This window comes from Talpa europaea, assembly GCF_964194135.1.
Source record: "Talpa europaea genome assembly, chromosome: 3".
Classification (NCBI taxonomy): Eukaryota; Metazoa; Chordata; class Mammalia; order Eulipotyphla; family Talpidae; genus Talpa; species Talpa europaea.
Window position 1 is genome coordinate 25122215 of NC_140069.1, and position 18240 is coordinate 25140454.

The following is an 18240-nucleotide window of genomic DNA, read 5'->3' on the forward strand; positions in this document are numbered from 1 at the left end:
AAATATAGGGTCTAAATTTGTTATTTTTTAGTATAATGTTCACTCTGGTAGGGAGAAAGAAAATAAAAGATTAAAAGAGGGAGAACACAAAAAGTGAGATATCGAAGAAGAAAGACGTGAACAATTTGCACATACTGAACTTCATCAGTTTTGTATATTTAACATGGAAATAAATGGAATATATTATACTTATTTGTCACATAAAGAGAATTTTAAGTATCTTCTAGAAAGTATTTTCCTCTGTAATGTCTGCCAAAACACAGACTATGGTTAGTTTAAAGAATAAACATGGTGTGTCTTTGTATCACCCTGTTGCATTCTCTCCCCTTTTTAAAACCATGCACTAGTGAAATTTAATTTTTAAAAATAATATAAATTGTTGAAAATGGCTGATTTTTATTCTTTTTTTTTTGCAAGTTGCAGCCCCAAGAAAATAATTTAAGTATTCAGCTAATCTGTGTCCATGCAAAAAAGGTTTCTTTAATTTCATTCAGTACAGTATAGCCACAGAATTGTGTCTTTCAGAATCCAGCACTTCCTGGCACTAGTGAGCGACATGCCTGCTGGAGCTCCGAAGCTGGCACTGGTCACCCGGGCTGGTTACTCCCGGTCATCATCCAGAGGAGGGCTGACGCTTTGTCCCAGACCACTTCTTTGGTCTCTTGCTTTTGACCTGATGCTTCCCAGAACTTCACTCCTTGACTTGTAACATGGCTTAATGGCGGTATAGCTCCATTTCTGTGGCATAACAGGGCTTTGGGATCAGAGAAATGAAGAAAAAAGGAACGATAAAAATATAAAGGTGCCATTGAAAAGGGCTTTTGTTGCATGAAACTGACTGATTCTTTGAGATTAATCCATGGCTTCAGATTAGACCAAAACTTGAGTGTTACTGAACTCCACACCTGATAGTTCTTCATAGCTCTTCTCTTTCACCTGAGGGCCTTCTGTAGGGCACAATGTGTGCAACTTCCTCTGAGAACACAGGATCGCTTTATATCCCTAGAAACAGGCCCAGAAGACACAACATTAAGCATGCAGTGTTACCAGGGTTTGCGACCTGTGTTTTTTTTTTTTTTTTTTTGTAACGCTGGTTGCTATGACAACAGTTTTACAGCTGCTATGAACGAGAGTAAGAAGGTCCGGTGGAACTTTCCAGAGATGATTGGGAAGCTCTTCTTGTAAGAGGGGCCAACGTTGGATCTACTAGGGAGGAAGGGGGGAAAAGTTTGAACCATCCAATCACCATATTGGAGAGCTCCAGTTCATCTAACAGTATCTGGGCCACGCCCATGAAGGATTTGTGATCCATGCGGCCATAATCTCCCCAGACGATGATCTGTTGGCAAAATAAAAAAGGAGAGTAATGTCAGTATAACCACAGGAACAAAGGCGTGTAAACTGAAACACCTTCAGTTAATGTGCTGACATCAAACATCAAGTTCAATATAATTTTCTGTTACTATCAAAATCTAAAGGTACATTAGGGGAAAACTCTACTGGGATGGGTGTCAAGATCTTAAACAGTCCAGGGAGATCAGAATGTATATGTGATTGGGGTTTGCAAGGCTATAGTCTACTTTAAAGGAAACATTAGTGTTGATAGTTTTATAGCACTGGCCACTGCCTGGGAAGGTTTCCAAAGAATCTCAGCTGTGAGGAACAAAAAAGAATGTGGTAAGAAAAAATGCTGGGTATAAGGTTTGACAACGTGAAAACACTTTCTTCTGTATGAGCTAAATAATTCAGTAAATACCTGTAAAACTTTTCCTTGGGGACTCTCTTCAAAGGATAATAGCTGCTGGTAAAGAGGTTCCAGCGTTTTTCTTGCCACTTTTGTTTTCTTTTTGGCTATGCAGACTCCGTTATCTAGTAGGTACACCTTTACATACGGTGCTTGGGAAAGAAACATTAAACGATGAGTTGCGGCCCAGCTCACAGGTCATATCCACAATACCTTAATCGTAGACTGCAAGAGTCAGCCATCAGTCACTGGCCTTTCCACATTGTGTCAAAATCATTAGATAAACAACTGATAACTCTCAGCCATGCAGGGAGTTTAGACCATGGTTACTATTTTACCATCAACTGTTTATTTAGATTTATACACAGTACTAAACAAAGTATAACGCTTCCGTCTCCAGCAAAACTTGAGAGAGGTTCTACTAAAGCTGTCATTTATTAACACTTAAATCTAATTAAACATGTTTACATATAAAGAAACTCTATTGTTTGATATACTCTTCCCTACAAATCATCTGTTTACCACTCAAAAGGGCTTGTTTATTGGTGGTGGTGTGGGCTTGATGCAATATGTTCAAATGATCCGGGGAGAGACACTGAATTATGGCTTGAAATCTATCTGACAGATACTTTATAAAATCATTTTTATGCTTGTATGAATTATATTCTTTATAGCAGCATGGGTTGACTAGCTCCAAGACCTTTAGAAATACAATTGCCTTAATCACCACTGCAAGGTTGTACAATAGGTAATATATATTATAATTTAGAATTTCTGCAAGGATAGAGAAGTTAAGAGATTCAAAATTAGAATTCAGTCAGTGGAGGTGCTGAGGCAAGAAACCAAGTTTCCAAATCCTTAATAATTAATTGTTCTATATGTTAGGTCCGATGTTCTAGACGCCTCTGCACAATGCACCTGGCATCTGTGACAATTTCCATGGTTCTAAACATTTTAGATTATAATGACATTTCAGTCTAAAATATGTGACATCGTGATAAAAACGTGTAATAGTTCCCCTCTCTCTTTTATACCATAGCAGTCTCTCTTGAAATCTCGAGGAAGATACTAATTGACTCATTAGGATCCTTGATTACCTAGACAAAATTTTCAACATCTAATCACAACCATTCTTCATTCAAATTGAAAAGTGTGGATTACGAACAATAGTAGAAGAATCTTCTGTTTTTACCTGGCAGTGTCTTGGAACCTGGTTTTACAACAAGGCCTCGGGCCCGAATGATTTCCACCTCCAACTGTCCCTTTTTGTCCATCATTCCTACTTGAATGTCACCTAATGGCATGTGAGGATGAAAAAAATAGGCCTTAATATACAAATGCAGTGAGAAAAATGATTGCATCAAAGATCTTGGTTTAACAGCATTTTATCGTGTCCCATATGCTTTCCTAAAGCCAAATAGATTTAAGATTTCATCAGTGATATTTTACTTTCAAAAGCATATACATTAAAATAGAAAAAATGGAAAATTTTTGATTGTTAAAAATCTAAGCTACTCATTCTTGCTGATAATATTATGAAAGATCCTATGAAATTCAGAAATGTGAATATTAATCTCAAGGAAACACAATGAAACCAAGTGAGAAATTCTTACCCATTGCCGGTGTAGCCAGAGTCTGGCGCCCAACTAGCTGGGCAGGGCCAAGGCCATCCAGGAAATCGCTGAATTGGCTATCAGAGGCCAAGCGGACACCAGGAAAAATTAGGCTAAAAACAAAATGACACATCGGATTAAACCCTCAATCCCTGTTTACTATCAGGTAACTCAAGTTTCTAGCCTTCTCCTTGGGCAGGAAGAGCAATTGTTACCACTGCTATTAAGTGGATTCCAAAACCACAGCCCATCTCCATGGTTGTCCCTCCTTATTCTCCAGCAGCACATGTCTGCTAACAGAAGATCTTGTCCACATTGGATTGGGAATGCTGTCTGTCTGTCCTTTTTTCCCTGGTCTGGTGGGTGGGGCTGTGATTTCTCTCAAGAGCACTAAGTACCTACCCAGTACTTACTCCATGACAGGCACTATCATATTCAATCCTCTCAGCTGAGCTAGGAGATAGAATGTATTATTTAACTGGATTTCTAGATGAAGAAACTGTTCTGAGTCATTCCCAGCAACACATAAACATGCTGTTATTTCTTCCATTTAAAAAAAAAAAAATCACTTTCTTAACTCATTTCCCTTTCCACCTACCTCCCTATTTCTCTCCTTAAAACTCCTTGGAAGTGTTGTCGCTATGAGCTGTCTTCATCTTTCCTCTCGTCCTCCCCTGAAACTCTGATCAATTTTCTTACATGTTCTCTTCCTTGCTTTATTATCCTCCATTCTACCAAAATTTCTGATTGCGAATACCTAATGGTCACAGTGGTGGACCCAGCTGTTGACACCCCTTACTCATCTAATCTAATACATCAGCACCATTTAACCCCCGTCTTGAGGCAGTTTCCCCCACTTTGTTTCCTGGGCCTCTTAATCTGGTTATCTTCACTTGCTGCTCTACCTCAGTCTCCTTTGCTAGTTCTGCCACGAACATTGGGAATTTGATCCTTTGACCTCTTATCCTGTCCACAGGTCTGGATTCCCCCAGAAATCTCACCCAGTCATGGCTTTAAATGCCATCAATGTTGACAATGCCTAGATGGACATTTCCAGTTTGGATCTCTCCTTGGGCCACGGCTGGTATTCTAACTGCTTCCTCACATATCTGTTTGGATGTAAGTAATTCAGTGCAAATGAAACCATGTGGGTAGAGCATGGATCTACTGTGACTGCTGTCTTAATGACAAGAGGAGATAGATAGATACCCAGTCTGCACGCACAGAGGAAAGCCCACATGAGCACACGGAGGCCACCCAACACGTAGATCTTGGACTTCAACTTCCTGAACTGTGAGAAAATCGATTTCTGTTTAGACCAATCTGTTTGGTAGCAACCCTACCAAACAAACACACTCTTTTTCTGTCATCACTCACACCAAATTCATCAATACATCTTATTGGCTGTACTTTCAAAATACAGTCAGAATCTGACGTTGTTAACACTACCCTTCTGGACTATGTTATCATCTTTTATCTTCTGTATTACATCTCAACACCCTTCTGAGTGAATGATCTCCCCATTGCCACCTTTGCTTTCCTCCCTGTATAATCAGAGTAATCTGTTAAAATTGATGTCCGATCCTGTCAGTCCCCTTCTCAGTATTTTATCATAATTTCTCATTCCTCTCACAGTAAAAGTAAAGCCCTTACAACAATATGTAAAGACCACACAAGCTGTCCACCTGGGCCCCCAGATCTTAATTCTTCTAATTTTTTTTTTATAGAGGCATGCTTTTTATTTATTTGTTTGTTTATTTATTTATACAAGCACTGGGTACAGTCAGAAGCGCGGGAGGGTGAGAGAATTCACCAGAGCCAGAGCGGGGAGCAGAGCAGGCAGAAGGACTGAAGTACACTGCTGAGGGGAGCAGCGGGTGGCAGGATAGGTCTGTGTGCCAAGCAGGACCCTCCCCCAGTGGCCGGGGAGCAGCCAGGATCGAACCAGCACTGCAGAGGCTGCGGGCAGCTTCACAACCCAGCGCTCAACCGCTGCGCCACCGGGGAGGCCCAGATCTTAATTCTTAATGTTACAACTCTTGGCTTACTCTACTTCCCACTGCTAATATCCGGCAAGCTCCTGACTCCAGGAGTCAGTGTTGCTTCAATCTGCAATGTTTTTCTCTTAAATATCCATGTGCTTTGTAAATTCCTTTACTCAATGTGCCCCCTTCCTGGCTACTCTACGTAAAATCTTATCCCTGCCCTCCACCATTTCTCTTCCTTGCTTTATTTTTCTCTGTAGCAATAGTACTACCTAGTCTATTATATACTTCACTAATCTTTCACTTATATATATTTTAATAATTTTTCTTATTTATTGTCTGTCATTTTTTAGGCCATAAATTCATCGAGGGTAGTGATTTTTTTTTTATAGAGGCATGTTTATTTATTTATTTGTTTGTTCGTTTGTTTTGTTTATACAAGCACTGGGTACAGTCAGAAGCGCGGGAGGGTGAGAGAATTCACCAGAGCCAGAGCGGGGAGCAGAGCAGGCAGAAGGACCGAAGTACACTGCTGAAGGGAACAGCGGGAGGCTGGAGGCAGGAGAGGTCTGCGCGCCATGCGGGACCCTCCTCCGGTGGCTGGGGAGCAGCCGGGGATCGAACCGGCGCTGCAGAGGCTGCAGGCAGCTTCGCAACCCAACGCTCAACCGCTGCGCCACCGGGGAGGCCCGAGGGTAGTGATTTTTTTTCTGTTTTATTCATTGATATGTATTTGGCACCTAGAACTATGCCTATATTGCAAGAACTCAATAAATATATTTTAAGCTCAATGAATTAAAATGAAGCTTAGAAAAATTAAATAACTTGCTGGAGGTTCTAAACTACATATATAAATAAGAACTTAAGCCTCTATAATCATAAAGCCCAGGGTCTTAACCCCTAATTACTTTTAGCTCCCTGGATGACTTATATCTCCAAATAACAGGACAGTGCCTGAACACTAGAAGGTACAATAATATTGTTCAAATGAATTTATGGGTATTTGGCCTATTTTTCCAATAAGAGTACAAACATCTAGGGCCTCCCTGGTGGTGCAAGGGGTTGAGTGCAGTGCTGTGGAGCTGTCTGCAGCCTCTGCAGCGCAAGTTCGATCCCCGGCCAGGGTGCTACCCACATGATGCAGCAGACCTCTCCTGACTTGCCTGCTGCTCCCCTTAGCAGTACAGTTCGGTCTATCTGCCTGTTCTGTTCCCCGTTCTGTCTCTGGTGGAACTTCTCACCTCCCACACCTCTGGCCTGTACCCCAGTTCTTATAATCATAAATAATAAAGAAATCTTTTTAAAAAAAGAGTATGAACATCTAAAAAACTATGAACCAGAGACACTTTTTGGGGGGTGGGGGGCGGGAGGGGAGGGATTGGGGTCAGAATGGGGCGTTTGCAATTGTATGGGGGAATATAAAAATAAAATTTATTATTTAAATAAAAAAAAATAAAGTGCAGAAGATATAGTTTACACGTTTGTATACCCTAACAGTATGGAACACGGCACTTTACGACAGTAAGTACTCAGTGCACAGGTACAGACACACCTAAGAGACATTGCAATAAAGCAAAATTGCAATAAAGTAAGTCATACAATTTTTTTTTTTTGTTTCCCAGTTCATACAAACCACACTATACCATAGTCCATTAGATGTGCAATAGCATTATGTCTAAAAACAATGTACCTATACTTTGGGCCTCCCTGGTGGTGCAAGGGGTTAAGACACAACCTTTAAAGCTGTCTGCAGGCACTGCAGCATGAGTTCGATCCCTGGCCAGGGAGATACCCACATGGCGCAGCAGACCTCTCCTGGTTCTCCTGCTGCTCCCCTCAGCAGTGTATTTCAGTTACTCTGCCTGTTTTGTTCCCCACTCTGTCACTGGTGAATTTTCTCACCTGCTTCACCTCTGGCCTATACCCCAGCTCTTGTATGCATAAATAAATGTAACTTTTAAAAAAAATTACCTATACCTTAATGAAAAAATACTTTATTGTTAAAAAGGGCTAATCATCATCTGAGTTCTTGGAAATGGCATGATAGACTTGCTTGACCATGGCTGCCAAACCTTCAATCTGTTAAAAACCCAATACCTGGGAAGTGCAACACAGCAAAGCACAATAACATGAAGTATGCCTGCATTTTTCACTGGATTGTTTGTCTTCCTTCACTAACATCAAATATATTACTTGCCCTAACTTTAATTTCCAAATATTCAGTTAACCCAAACATTGTATTTTAACAAGTGTTCCACATCACCTTTCTTATAAATGCTAAAAAAGACTATACACATCTCCTATATTGATATAATTGTGCTAGCAAATGACACCCAGGGCATATAATCAATGCTCTACCAGTAGCACCTGTAGTCATGCATCTGTGAACTGGCTACACATACAGTGGGTAGCATCGGACACTTTCATGGTGCTGGCAGAGTGAGGCCAGGAAGCCAGTCTCCTCTGTCAATGTCCCTTACATACCCACGTATTGACCTGTACTTGCTAATTACTATTAATCTGTTGCTGGTGATAGAGCCATGCAAATGCCTGAAAAATATCTTAGATCCAGCTGATTCAAGGGAAGCCTGCGTGCTAACTCTATAAAAGAAAGGCCCACCAACTTCCTTAGTGCCATTTCTTTTGGGCCATTAAGTTTGTCTGAAGTGTTTGTTACCGTGTAGAACTAAGTATGCATCAATATTCTACATTTTTGAGTAATAACTGCTAGAGCAAAGATTTTAAAAGGTAGAACTGTTCATGCAGTGAGGTAGAAGTGGTTATTATTTTTGTGCTTTTAGGTATTATTTGCAGGTAGGGCAAGGGATTTCCATGTACCATGACAGTGACATTTTAGCATCTTGTCATTAGAGTGAAACACTATCTTCAAACCTATTTCCCTTGAAATAAAAAGCCAGAGATATGTAACTTTGCTCCATGGCAGGTGAGCAAATGTGTTCTTCACAGCAAATTAGTCAGTGAAAATTAAAATGGTACTGCAGAGCGTGAGTTAGCTTTTGTGAAATCACCAAGATTGAGATGTAAGATGGTCCCTGGCAGGACCCGGGGGACACACACCAGACCCCCAACTCACTTTCCCTCTGAGCTGTAGCTGTTCATGCTGCCATCGGTAGATTCGCGGCTTGCCTGTCGAGTCATCCAGTTTCTCATTTCCACAGCCAGGCCTGTTTCCGTACTTCTCTGGACAGTGCTCCGCAGCTTTTTACCTCCTGCTTCTGCAGAGACAGAAAACAAAAAAGAGGTGATAGATTTGTCATCACCATCTGGCAACAAAAAATATCAGCCAACGCTCTGATGTCCTCAGGTGAAAAGAACTGCATAAATACAAAGTGTGCTTATGAAGGAGATAGAGAGAAAAGGCATTTCAAACAATGTCTATTGAGTGGGATGTAAAGTTTCTAAAAAATCTTGAAGAAACACAAAATACCATTGTGCTATTTCCATTTAAAACAGTGCTCAAATTGGTAACAAAGGAACAAAAAGGTTCAACCTAAGGAAAATAAGTTTTGTTTTCACTGTAATATTTAAATACAAGATTAATTTATGCCTGCCTGTTTCCTTTCTTTTTGTCCCAGTGAAAGAACTAGGCCGTATTTCCAAAGAACAGGTGTGGTGTGAGTAATCCTCAAATTCTGATCTTAACTTTCATATGAAAATCTGGCTTTGAAGGGTGATAGATAGTAGAAGGCAAAGAGAGTTACACATGGAGACAGTCCTGTCTGATAATAAATGCTCCAGCGGTCACTCTCAGAGAGATTGTCAAAGGGATGCAAAACTCAGCATGATACAATGTCATAAAAGCTTTGTGATGTAGGGTCATGAATGATCATGTCCCCAAGGATTTTCAACAGTGTGGATATGAGGTTTACTTAAAGAAATCAACTAGAAGATCTAAAAGGAACTAAGTAAAGTACCACAGATGTGACAGAGATAAAAAGTTTAGCTAGGAAGTAGCTTCACTGAGGGAATGCCACTTGAGCTGGGTTTGAAAAATGGCCGATTCGGAGTCAAGAAGAGGCAAGAAGAGTGGTGGTGGTGTTGTTTTTCAAGAAAAAGATCATGGGCAATGGCTGAAGATAGCAGTGACCATGTGCAGTAGAGGGATGGTTCCAATAACCAAAAAAAGAGCTGGGGGTGGGTCAGACAAGAAATTGAGCCCAAGTTATAACAGGCCTTGCATGTTGGAATGTGGAAATGAGAGGCTTCTAAGCCTGAAGCAACAGGGTGATATCCAAATTGATTTACTTCTTCTTTTTTTTTTTTTTTTTATAGAGGCATGCTTTATTTATTTGTTTGCTGGTTTGTTTGTTTATTTTGTTTATACATGCACTGGGTACAGTCAGAAGCGCGGGAGGGTGAGAGAATTCACCAGAGCCAGAGTGGGGAGCAGAGCAGGCAGAAGGACCGAAGTACACTGCTGAGGGGAGCAGCGGGCGGCAGGAGAGGTCTGCACGCCATGTGGGACCCTCCTCCGGTGGCCGGGGAGCAGCCGGGGATCGAACCGGCCGCGGGCAGCTTCGCAACCCAGCGCTCAACCGCTGCGCCACCGGGGAGGCCCTTGATTTACTTCTTGTCAGGTCTAAATATTTATCCACATTGGCTATGCATACCATTAATTTTGGGAGACACAGTCATGCATTAAGCTCTCTTAGTGTTGGATATTAATTACCCTTAGATCAATAAACACTTTCTGATATCACCAGTGACTTGTTGAAATACCTTTCACCAAGTCTCATATAATATTTGCTCAGTTTTGAAACACTGTTTTAAATTTCATCTGTTCTTCACTTTCAACTATAACGTACATCAAAATACTTTAAAAAATAAAATGTAAGTTATGACTGAACTACAACTCAGATTCATAATCTAAGGCTGATTATTTTATATCATTGACATGAACATGTTGTACTGATATAAACTGTAAAACCATATAATGCACCCCCCATTGATGGAGAAAAACTTTCTTAGAGAGGAATGTTTGCAAACAGATATAAAAGGAATAACAATATTTTAAAATGACCGATTTGCAACCGCCAATGGAGTAAACGATTCAAGTAAGCCAAATCAGTTGACATGAACAAACACCATTAGATGAGAGGTCGGGAAAGGATGATCATATGAGACAAATTACCATCCACCAGTAAGGGGTACTAGAAAGGAAAAGTGGTTAAAGGAAAACATGATTTTAATGCTAGCAGACCTGTTTATCATCATCTTAAGAGATCAAACTTAGTAGCACTAATAGAACATTTGTACAGATATAAAATGCACCAAATCAATTATCAAGTTGTTCCAGATAAAAATATACAACCTTTTTCTAATCACATCTTTGGAACTAATCCTTAGTTTTCAATAATTTTTAACAATATAAATAAAAAAATTAAGACAAACTCAGAATATGGGATATTGTAGAGAATCAGCCTAATCTCATAATAAAGTAAATCATGGAAACTAACAAGGTGTGGGAATCGTTACAGGTTAAAAAAAAATCACAGCGGTGTAATGACTAAATGCTACTGGGGCATTCTGTCTTCTCATTTGGGGAAAAAACAAAAACAAAATAAGAAACCTTAAGATCAAGTACTTTAAAAGCAATTTTAGCACAAGCAGGGAAAATGTGAATATGGATTGGATGTTTGATGGAATTAGGAAATTGTTAATTTTCTTAGATAAATAATGGCATGTATTACACAAAATTTTATCATTAGGAGCTATAGGATCAAGTATTTAGAACTGAAATATTATACTGTCTGCAACTTACTTTCAAATGGTATAGCAAAAAGAAACATACAACCCAAAAATAAACAAACAAACTTACATATACATACAACAAAGGTGGTAGAATTTTTTGTTTTAAGGATGGGAATGATGAAGAATAGACCTGGGTATTTGTAAATTTAATATTTATGATTTTATTTGAGAGTGATTCTTAAAAAACCACATGAAAACTTCGCATCACTTTGTCCAGGTGTGAATGGGCTGAGTGGAATGTCTGGGTTGGCGGGAGGGAGCCAGGGCTGAGACCTGGCCTTTCCAACTAGCCCTCCTGGCCACTTTCTGTGAAGAATATCACCTTTGTGAATAACTACCATGATGTGAGATATACAACTTCAGTGAAATTTCAAAAAATGTGGATGAGGATATGGGAATATAAGACCTTTGAAAGAAATGAGATTCCTAAAGATTTCAGGACAAAGACTTTGCAATGCCTAAGATCTACAATTTTTTATAATTCTTAGACTCTGAAAGATATAGTGGTTACTAGAGAGGATGAAGAAGAGAAGGGAGGCAGGCTGGGAAGGGAAGGTGCTAGAGCATTGGCACTGGAGCTTTGTGGAGGGTGAGTGAAGCATGTGCACATATGGAGATATGAAGTTATACTCCCAAAATATATAATTATGTAAATTGTTGGCAAATTAATAAAATGTGATGGAAAAAAGACCTACAGCTTTTTATTTAATGTCTGACTTCATCACAGCATAAGTGACTTGAAAATCTGCTATTATAGGGTAGTAAGAATTAGTCAACATTTCTCAAAGAATAATAGTACAATGAGCATGTGATGCTTTAATTAGATTGCTTTTTACATATGTCCTTTTCAGACAACTTTAATAATCTCCAGTTACAAATCCAGACAATTCCAGGGCCCTAGCCGGTTACATAATTCTTAGTCATATAAGTAAGTGAAAATCCAGAGTTTGTACATAGTACCTTGACTCCAAATTTCCTGTTATTCACTGAGGTGGTGTCAGAATATCACCAAAAGCTAGCTTGTGCAGCTGTCTGTGGAGATGATACTAAGCTAATGCTGTAACTACATATAGAAGGCCCTGTTAGAAGCAGTTGGTGGGATGGAAAGAGCAGAGCACAGAGAAGAGATGGGGCCCTGGTGTTTAAGTGTTTCTTTGCAAATCCCCACTGTACTGCATACAAAGTTGGGTGACACTGAGCAAGTTACTTACCCTCACTGTGATTTCCTTTTCTCAAACTGTGGAAAGGCAATGATAGTAATAGTAATAATGCCCACCTCTCTGGATTTTTGTGAGGATGAAGACAAATAATATATTAAAATTTTAAATAAAACATTTAAAATAAATATTAGTATCTGATATAAAGAAACTCTTCAATTGATGGTATTGCCATCATCATTACTACTAGAAAGGGAATCAGGATATGTATATTCTAGACCAGTGCCCTTCTCTAAATCATATCTTCTCTGAGTCTCTGACTTTTCCTTTATGAAAAGGGTGAGGATAGGAGAAGGATGACAACTAATGTCACATTTCTTTTAGTTCTAAAGTCTATGAATTTGTGTCATTACTGTATGACTAAAACCATGATTAACAGCATATATCAAGAAAATAATACTATTCATTGTCATCTGATAAAATCAAAGCATTCCAGGTAATAAATATGCTAAGCATTTATAATAGCTCTTTAAAACATACTTTTTAAAATATGCTTTCATCTGATGTGTTTATGGACTTCTCTAAAAAAGTAAATACTTTTCAGGATCACAAATCCTTTGTGTCACATCCATAATAAACTTAACCTAAATATAATTCACTATGGCGATTTTCATGTAATGTTCCAAATGCCTTTTCAGGTTACTCAACCTGAATAACTAAATCTATAGAACAATGACTAGCTGTGTAAGGTAACTGTGGTAAGCAGAATTCTAAGGTCCCTCATGATTATGTTACTTTACATGGCAAAAGGGATTTTGCAGATGTCATTAAGGTTGCTAATCATTTGCCCTACAGGGAGGGAGATTATCTGAGTGGGCTTAAGGTACCCACATGCTTCCTCTAGCTGATTCCAGAAGAGGCAAATGGGGAAATCTGAAACACAAGGATTCAGTCTGCTTTTGCTGGCTTAAAGATAGAGGGAATCATGTGGAAAAGATCTGAAAGCAATATACATCTGCCAAGGGAGAAGTATGGCAGCAAGAAAATGGGAACCTTGGGGGCTGCAACTGCAAGGAACAGGATTCTTCCAACAATCTGCATGACCCTGAAAGCATATTCCCCCCAGTGTCTCCAGACATAAACTCAGTCCAGCCAACATCTTGATCTCAGCTATGTGATACCCCAAGCAAAACACTCAGTTATGCCACACCAGATGCGTCATCTTCAAAACTGTGGACTAACAAATGGGTGTTGTTTGAAGCTGCTAAATCTATGGTTATTGTTAAGCAGCAATAAGTTAATTTTTTAGATACAAATTTTAATGGGGAAATCTGTAAAAAAAAATAACCTATTGTGACCACAGAAGTGGATCAACTGAAATTGTTTGTAAGAACTTATTAGCCACGTTTAAAAAGTGTATATATTTTAAAAAAGTATGTGCGTGTGTAAAAACATATAGATACTACATATATAAACATACATATATATGATGTGTGTGCATGTGTACTGCAATGTGTAAAATTACTCACATAGCAAACTATATAAAGTAGGCTCAGATTGTGTTGTTGTAAAGCCCTTAAAGCACACACTCTGGTGTCAGGTATTTTTAAGCCAAAGTGCATTGGTAGAAGATGGCTTCAGGTAAAATCATGTTTTTGAATTGTAAAATATCACAGGCAGAAGGTGGAACACAGGAGGAGTCCTTGTTATTCTGCTCTGCTTAGTCTGATGACTCATTTACTTGGCACCCTCTGTATTCAAAGGCTGTCACTTGATTAAATAAACAATCAAAAGGTCAATTTCCTCTAACAGTATCTGTAAACTGCAAAACCCCTTGAGTGACTAGACAACAAAATCAAAAGATCCTCTTTCTTAATGACTTGGAAACTCTCCCGAGCTCCCAAAATGATGCTCATAATGAAACACCTAGTTTAATGCCACAGTGACCTCTTTGCAAAGCTTGGATCCTCAGAACTCATCCTGCTTGCTCTCACCTGCTTGCTCTTATCTCCTTTGCCAGACAGACTTATTCTGAAGTAAGGACTTTCTTGATGTCAATATGGAAAGTGATTTATGGAAACAGGTTGAAGACAGGTTGGTAGATTCTGAAAACTGACTTTTAGTTTAGGTGATAATTTATGTGCTTTAAGTTAATAAGCGCTGTTTTAGCATTTTAGTCAAAATTACCATTTTCCAGAGTGAGAATAACTTAGAGAACTATTTGCATTCCATTTAAAGAATTTAAAAAATGCTTTAAAATTAGAATTTCTAAAGTTAATGATTCATAGGCTTTCAGAAGCTCTCTTGGGGATCCAGTGTCATAGTTTATGCACTCTCTTATTGTAGAGATGAGAAAGTTGAGGTCTAGCATGGCTAGTGCCTCTTAGAAGATTATCATCTTCAAAATCCAGTATTAGGGTCTCCCTGGTGCTGCAAGGGATTGGGGCAGAACCTCTGAAGCTATCCACAGCCATTGAACACGAGTTCGATCCCCATCCCGCCAGGGAGCGACCCACATGGTGCACCAGACCCCTCCTGCCTCGTCCGCTGCTCCCCTCAGCAGTGTCTTTGGTCCATCTGCCTATTCTGCCCCCCACTCTGTCTCTGGTGAATCCTCTCATCCCCCATACCTCTGACCTGTACCCCATATCTTGTATGCATAAATAAATAAATCGGGCCTCCCCTGGTGGTGCAGCAGCTGAGCGCTGGGTTGCGAAGCTGCCTGCAGCCTCTGTAGCTCCAGTTTGATCCCGGGCTATAGGCGAGGGTCCCACAAAAACAAACAAATAAACAAACAAACAAATAAATAAATCTTTTAAAAAAACCAAAATCCAGTAATGATTTCAAATTGCATTTTTAACGCTCTTCCACCTTGCTTCTCTAGTTCATGATGTTTTCAAGTATAAGGACTGCCTCTGGCTCCCTCCAGGGTGGCTCCAACATCCCACCAGTAGATTTTATATCAGGACACTTATTTGGTGCTGTAAGATCTCCACATAGGGACACTGTCACGCACATACTAGCATAACCGGGTATAAAAGCTTACGTACTTATGTTCATATATAACATGGTTTCTTACCATAATAAATACAATTCAAACCCTTGAAAGTCTAACCAAAATAAGGACAAATATTTGAACACTTCTTTTGGGCTAATGCTGGGTCTACATTAATGACTGAATTAAGATAGAAACTAATAGAAATTAGCAGTTGACTAAAAATTATTTTATAGTTTAACACTAATCTATTCATGATAGCAGCTTCATAACTTTTATGAAAATTATGTAGCTATTAGCTACAGCACAGATCATAATTACGATAGATATTAGAGTTGTTCAAATTTTATTTACTCTCCCCCACCTCTAAAGTTAAGGGTGGTCATGTGACTTGTTAGGCCAGTGAACTCTTAGCAAAACTGGTCTTTGTAACTTCAGGGCAGGAGCTTCAAAAGCTGACATGTGACTCACCATGTGGAAGCACAGGGCATCAGGGGCTCTATCAGCCACAAGTATGACTCTCAAAGGATAAGTAAGAGCAAGACCTGAATCTATGGTGTGAAGCCACTGGTCATTTTGAATCATTTGTTACTACCACCAAATCTAGCCTATTCTGACAGGTACACATAAAATAACCATAAGGCTGTTTTCTATTTTCTTATAACTAAGAGGTTTTAGATTTTTATAAATTTTTCCTTTTACAACATCATTGAAGTACTGACCGCTTTCAATACAGTTCTGTTAATAAAAATCCTGATTTTGATATTGTATTATTGTTTTTCATGGCTTTTGTCTTGTAAGTAGGCTTTTAAATTTTTAATCATTGTTTTTAAGCTTCAGATTCATATTTTAAACACATTAAAATAAATTTTAATAAACTTTTATTTTACAATAGCTTTAGATTGACACGAAAATTGTGAAGAAAAATCCAGTATATCCCAGTTTCAATTTCCTCTATTATTAAATCATACCTGACTATAGGATATTTGTCACAATTAATGAACTAATGTTGGTAACTATTGAGTAAAGTGTATATTTTGTTTAGATCTTAGTTATAATATGAAGTTTAGATATGAAGTTTATAATAGGAAGTTTAGATATAATATGAAGTTTTGTTTTCTGATCCATGATATCACATTAAATTTGGTCATTATGTCTCCTTAGACTACTTTTACAGGTAGATTTTTAATGTCTTTAATTCCTGACACTCTTACCTTTACAGCTCCTTTTAGTCTGATCTTTATGAATGAAATGAATATGTAGTATGATAATTCATTGTAATACATATTGACAAACATATCCCTTAATGAAACCACTTATTTTTAGTGAAAATATGTAACTTGAAAATATTCATCTACAGAAAAGTAGAAGCTACTTCATGTCCTAAGTGAAAATTGCTGATGCATGAAAATAAGTTATTAACATAAATTAATTTATACTACATAGAATAATGTAAAGGAATAGAGCTAATATATATATTTAAATAGTTCATTAAAATAAGTTTATTTATGCTTCAGATAATTCAAAACCAGCACTTCCAGTGTAACAATTGGGTTAGGCCTGAATTAGCACTAGATGCTAAAATCACTGCAAGAGGTATTTCTGGGATATTCACATGATACCAAGTTATAACTCCAGAGATTACTTATTAATTATAAAATGAAATATATTTCTCTCATAGAGAAAAACCAGGCAGTCAACCTTTAACTAAGTAATTAAACTTAGCAAGTATGACATTTTGACATTATGTGTCCACTGATGGATGTGAAACTTCTTGCCTTTGACATTTAGCCTGAACCTAGTTATGTCTCTAAGACCTAATGTCCAGTTTATAGGAAACCCAGAGAATAGAGAAAACAATCAGACAAATTCAGACTATTGGGCATTCTACAAGACAACTTTGGGATGGTTAAAAGTCAGTATCATGAAAACAAAGAGTTAAAGTCCTGTTTTAGATTAACCATAACAATCAAATACAATGAATGATCCTTAACTAGATTCTGGATTGAGGAGAAAAATAATAGAACAAAAATCCATAAAAAGTTGGGGGGAAATTAAAGAAAAATGAATATGGAATGGATAGAGGATTTTGCTATTTTGATAGTTTTTTTTTTCCAACTAGGAGTTGCATGCTGAAATACTTAGGCTGAAGTATCATGTCTGCAACTTACTCTCAAATGCTTGCAAAAATACGTGTGTGTGTGTGTGTGTGTGTGTGTAGGGTACAACTGGGGTAGAGGGAAAATATACATTTCAACTAAAAACTAGTCTATGAAGTAGATGTTCACTGTTCTATTCCCTTTTTGTATTTTTAAAAAATATTTAACAAGTGTTGGGAAAAATTTAATCATTAAATTCAAAACAAAGGGAGATAAGAGGAGCTACTGTTTCTGTCTTACTACCATGTGGAGACACTATGGATATAAAATCCACCTATGTCTAGTTTTTATATCTAATATTTGTATTCTTTATAACTGCATTGTATGGTAGTTATTATTGCTATCACTTCGTATAAGGAAATTGCCAAGCTGACTAGTGATATAGATGAGCTTTGAACCCAAATCTTAGCAATGTCAAAGTCTATATTTCACAAAGCAAGTGACTTCCATCTTCATTTAAGATTTGGGGCACTAATTTTTCATACCAGAGTAATCATTGACTTGAAGCCTCATTTCATATTCTTCTTGTATGTCCAAACAAACTTAAATTGTTTTATAGACAGTGTTAAAGATCAGATCATTTGTAGCCTTGTTCTCTTGAGAAGAAGGGGGAAATGGCAGCTTCATTATTAAATTCTGACTTCGTGTACACTATTGCAACATATACTTATGATAAAAACTAATGCCCCAGCAGTTATTCCCTATAATACACATATGTACTTTTATCTCTCATCATGCCATTTTAGATAGAATCATACAAAAAAGATTTCATCAAAACGATGCCACAGCAATAAGACAGTACTAAAAAGTAACGA

At 38.2% G+C, this 18240-nt stretch overlaps 1 protein-coding gene across 29 annotated transcripts in view; it reads right to left on the reverse strand.

The window, feature by feature from the left end:
- Positions 1-981: 981 nt before the first annotated feature.
- Positions 982-18240, reverse strand: part of RIMS2 (regulating synaptic membrane exocytosis 2) — a gene marked incomplete at its 5' end in the record, with an annotated part of 441015 nt that continues 423756 nt past the window's right edge. For all 29 annotated transcript variants that reach the window (XM_084229226.1, XM_084229247.1, XM_084229223.1 and 26 more), the window contains 5 exons: positions 982-1339; positions 1757-1896; positions 2937-3038; positions 3358-3470; positions 8437-8578. In XM_084229226.1, coding sequence (XP_084085352.1) covers positions 1121-1339; positions 1757-1896; positions 2937-3038; positions 3358-3470; positions 8437-8578 — 716 coding nt within the window. In that variant the 3' untranslated portion in view covers positions 982-1120. The remainder of the gene's footprint in view (positions 1340-1756; positions 1897-2936; positions 3039-3357; positions 3471-8436; positions 8579-18240) is intronic.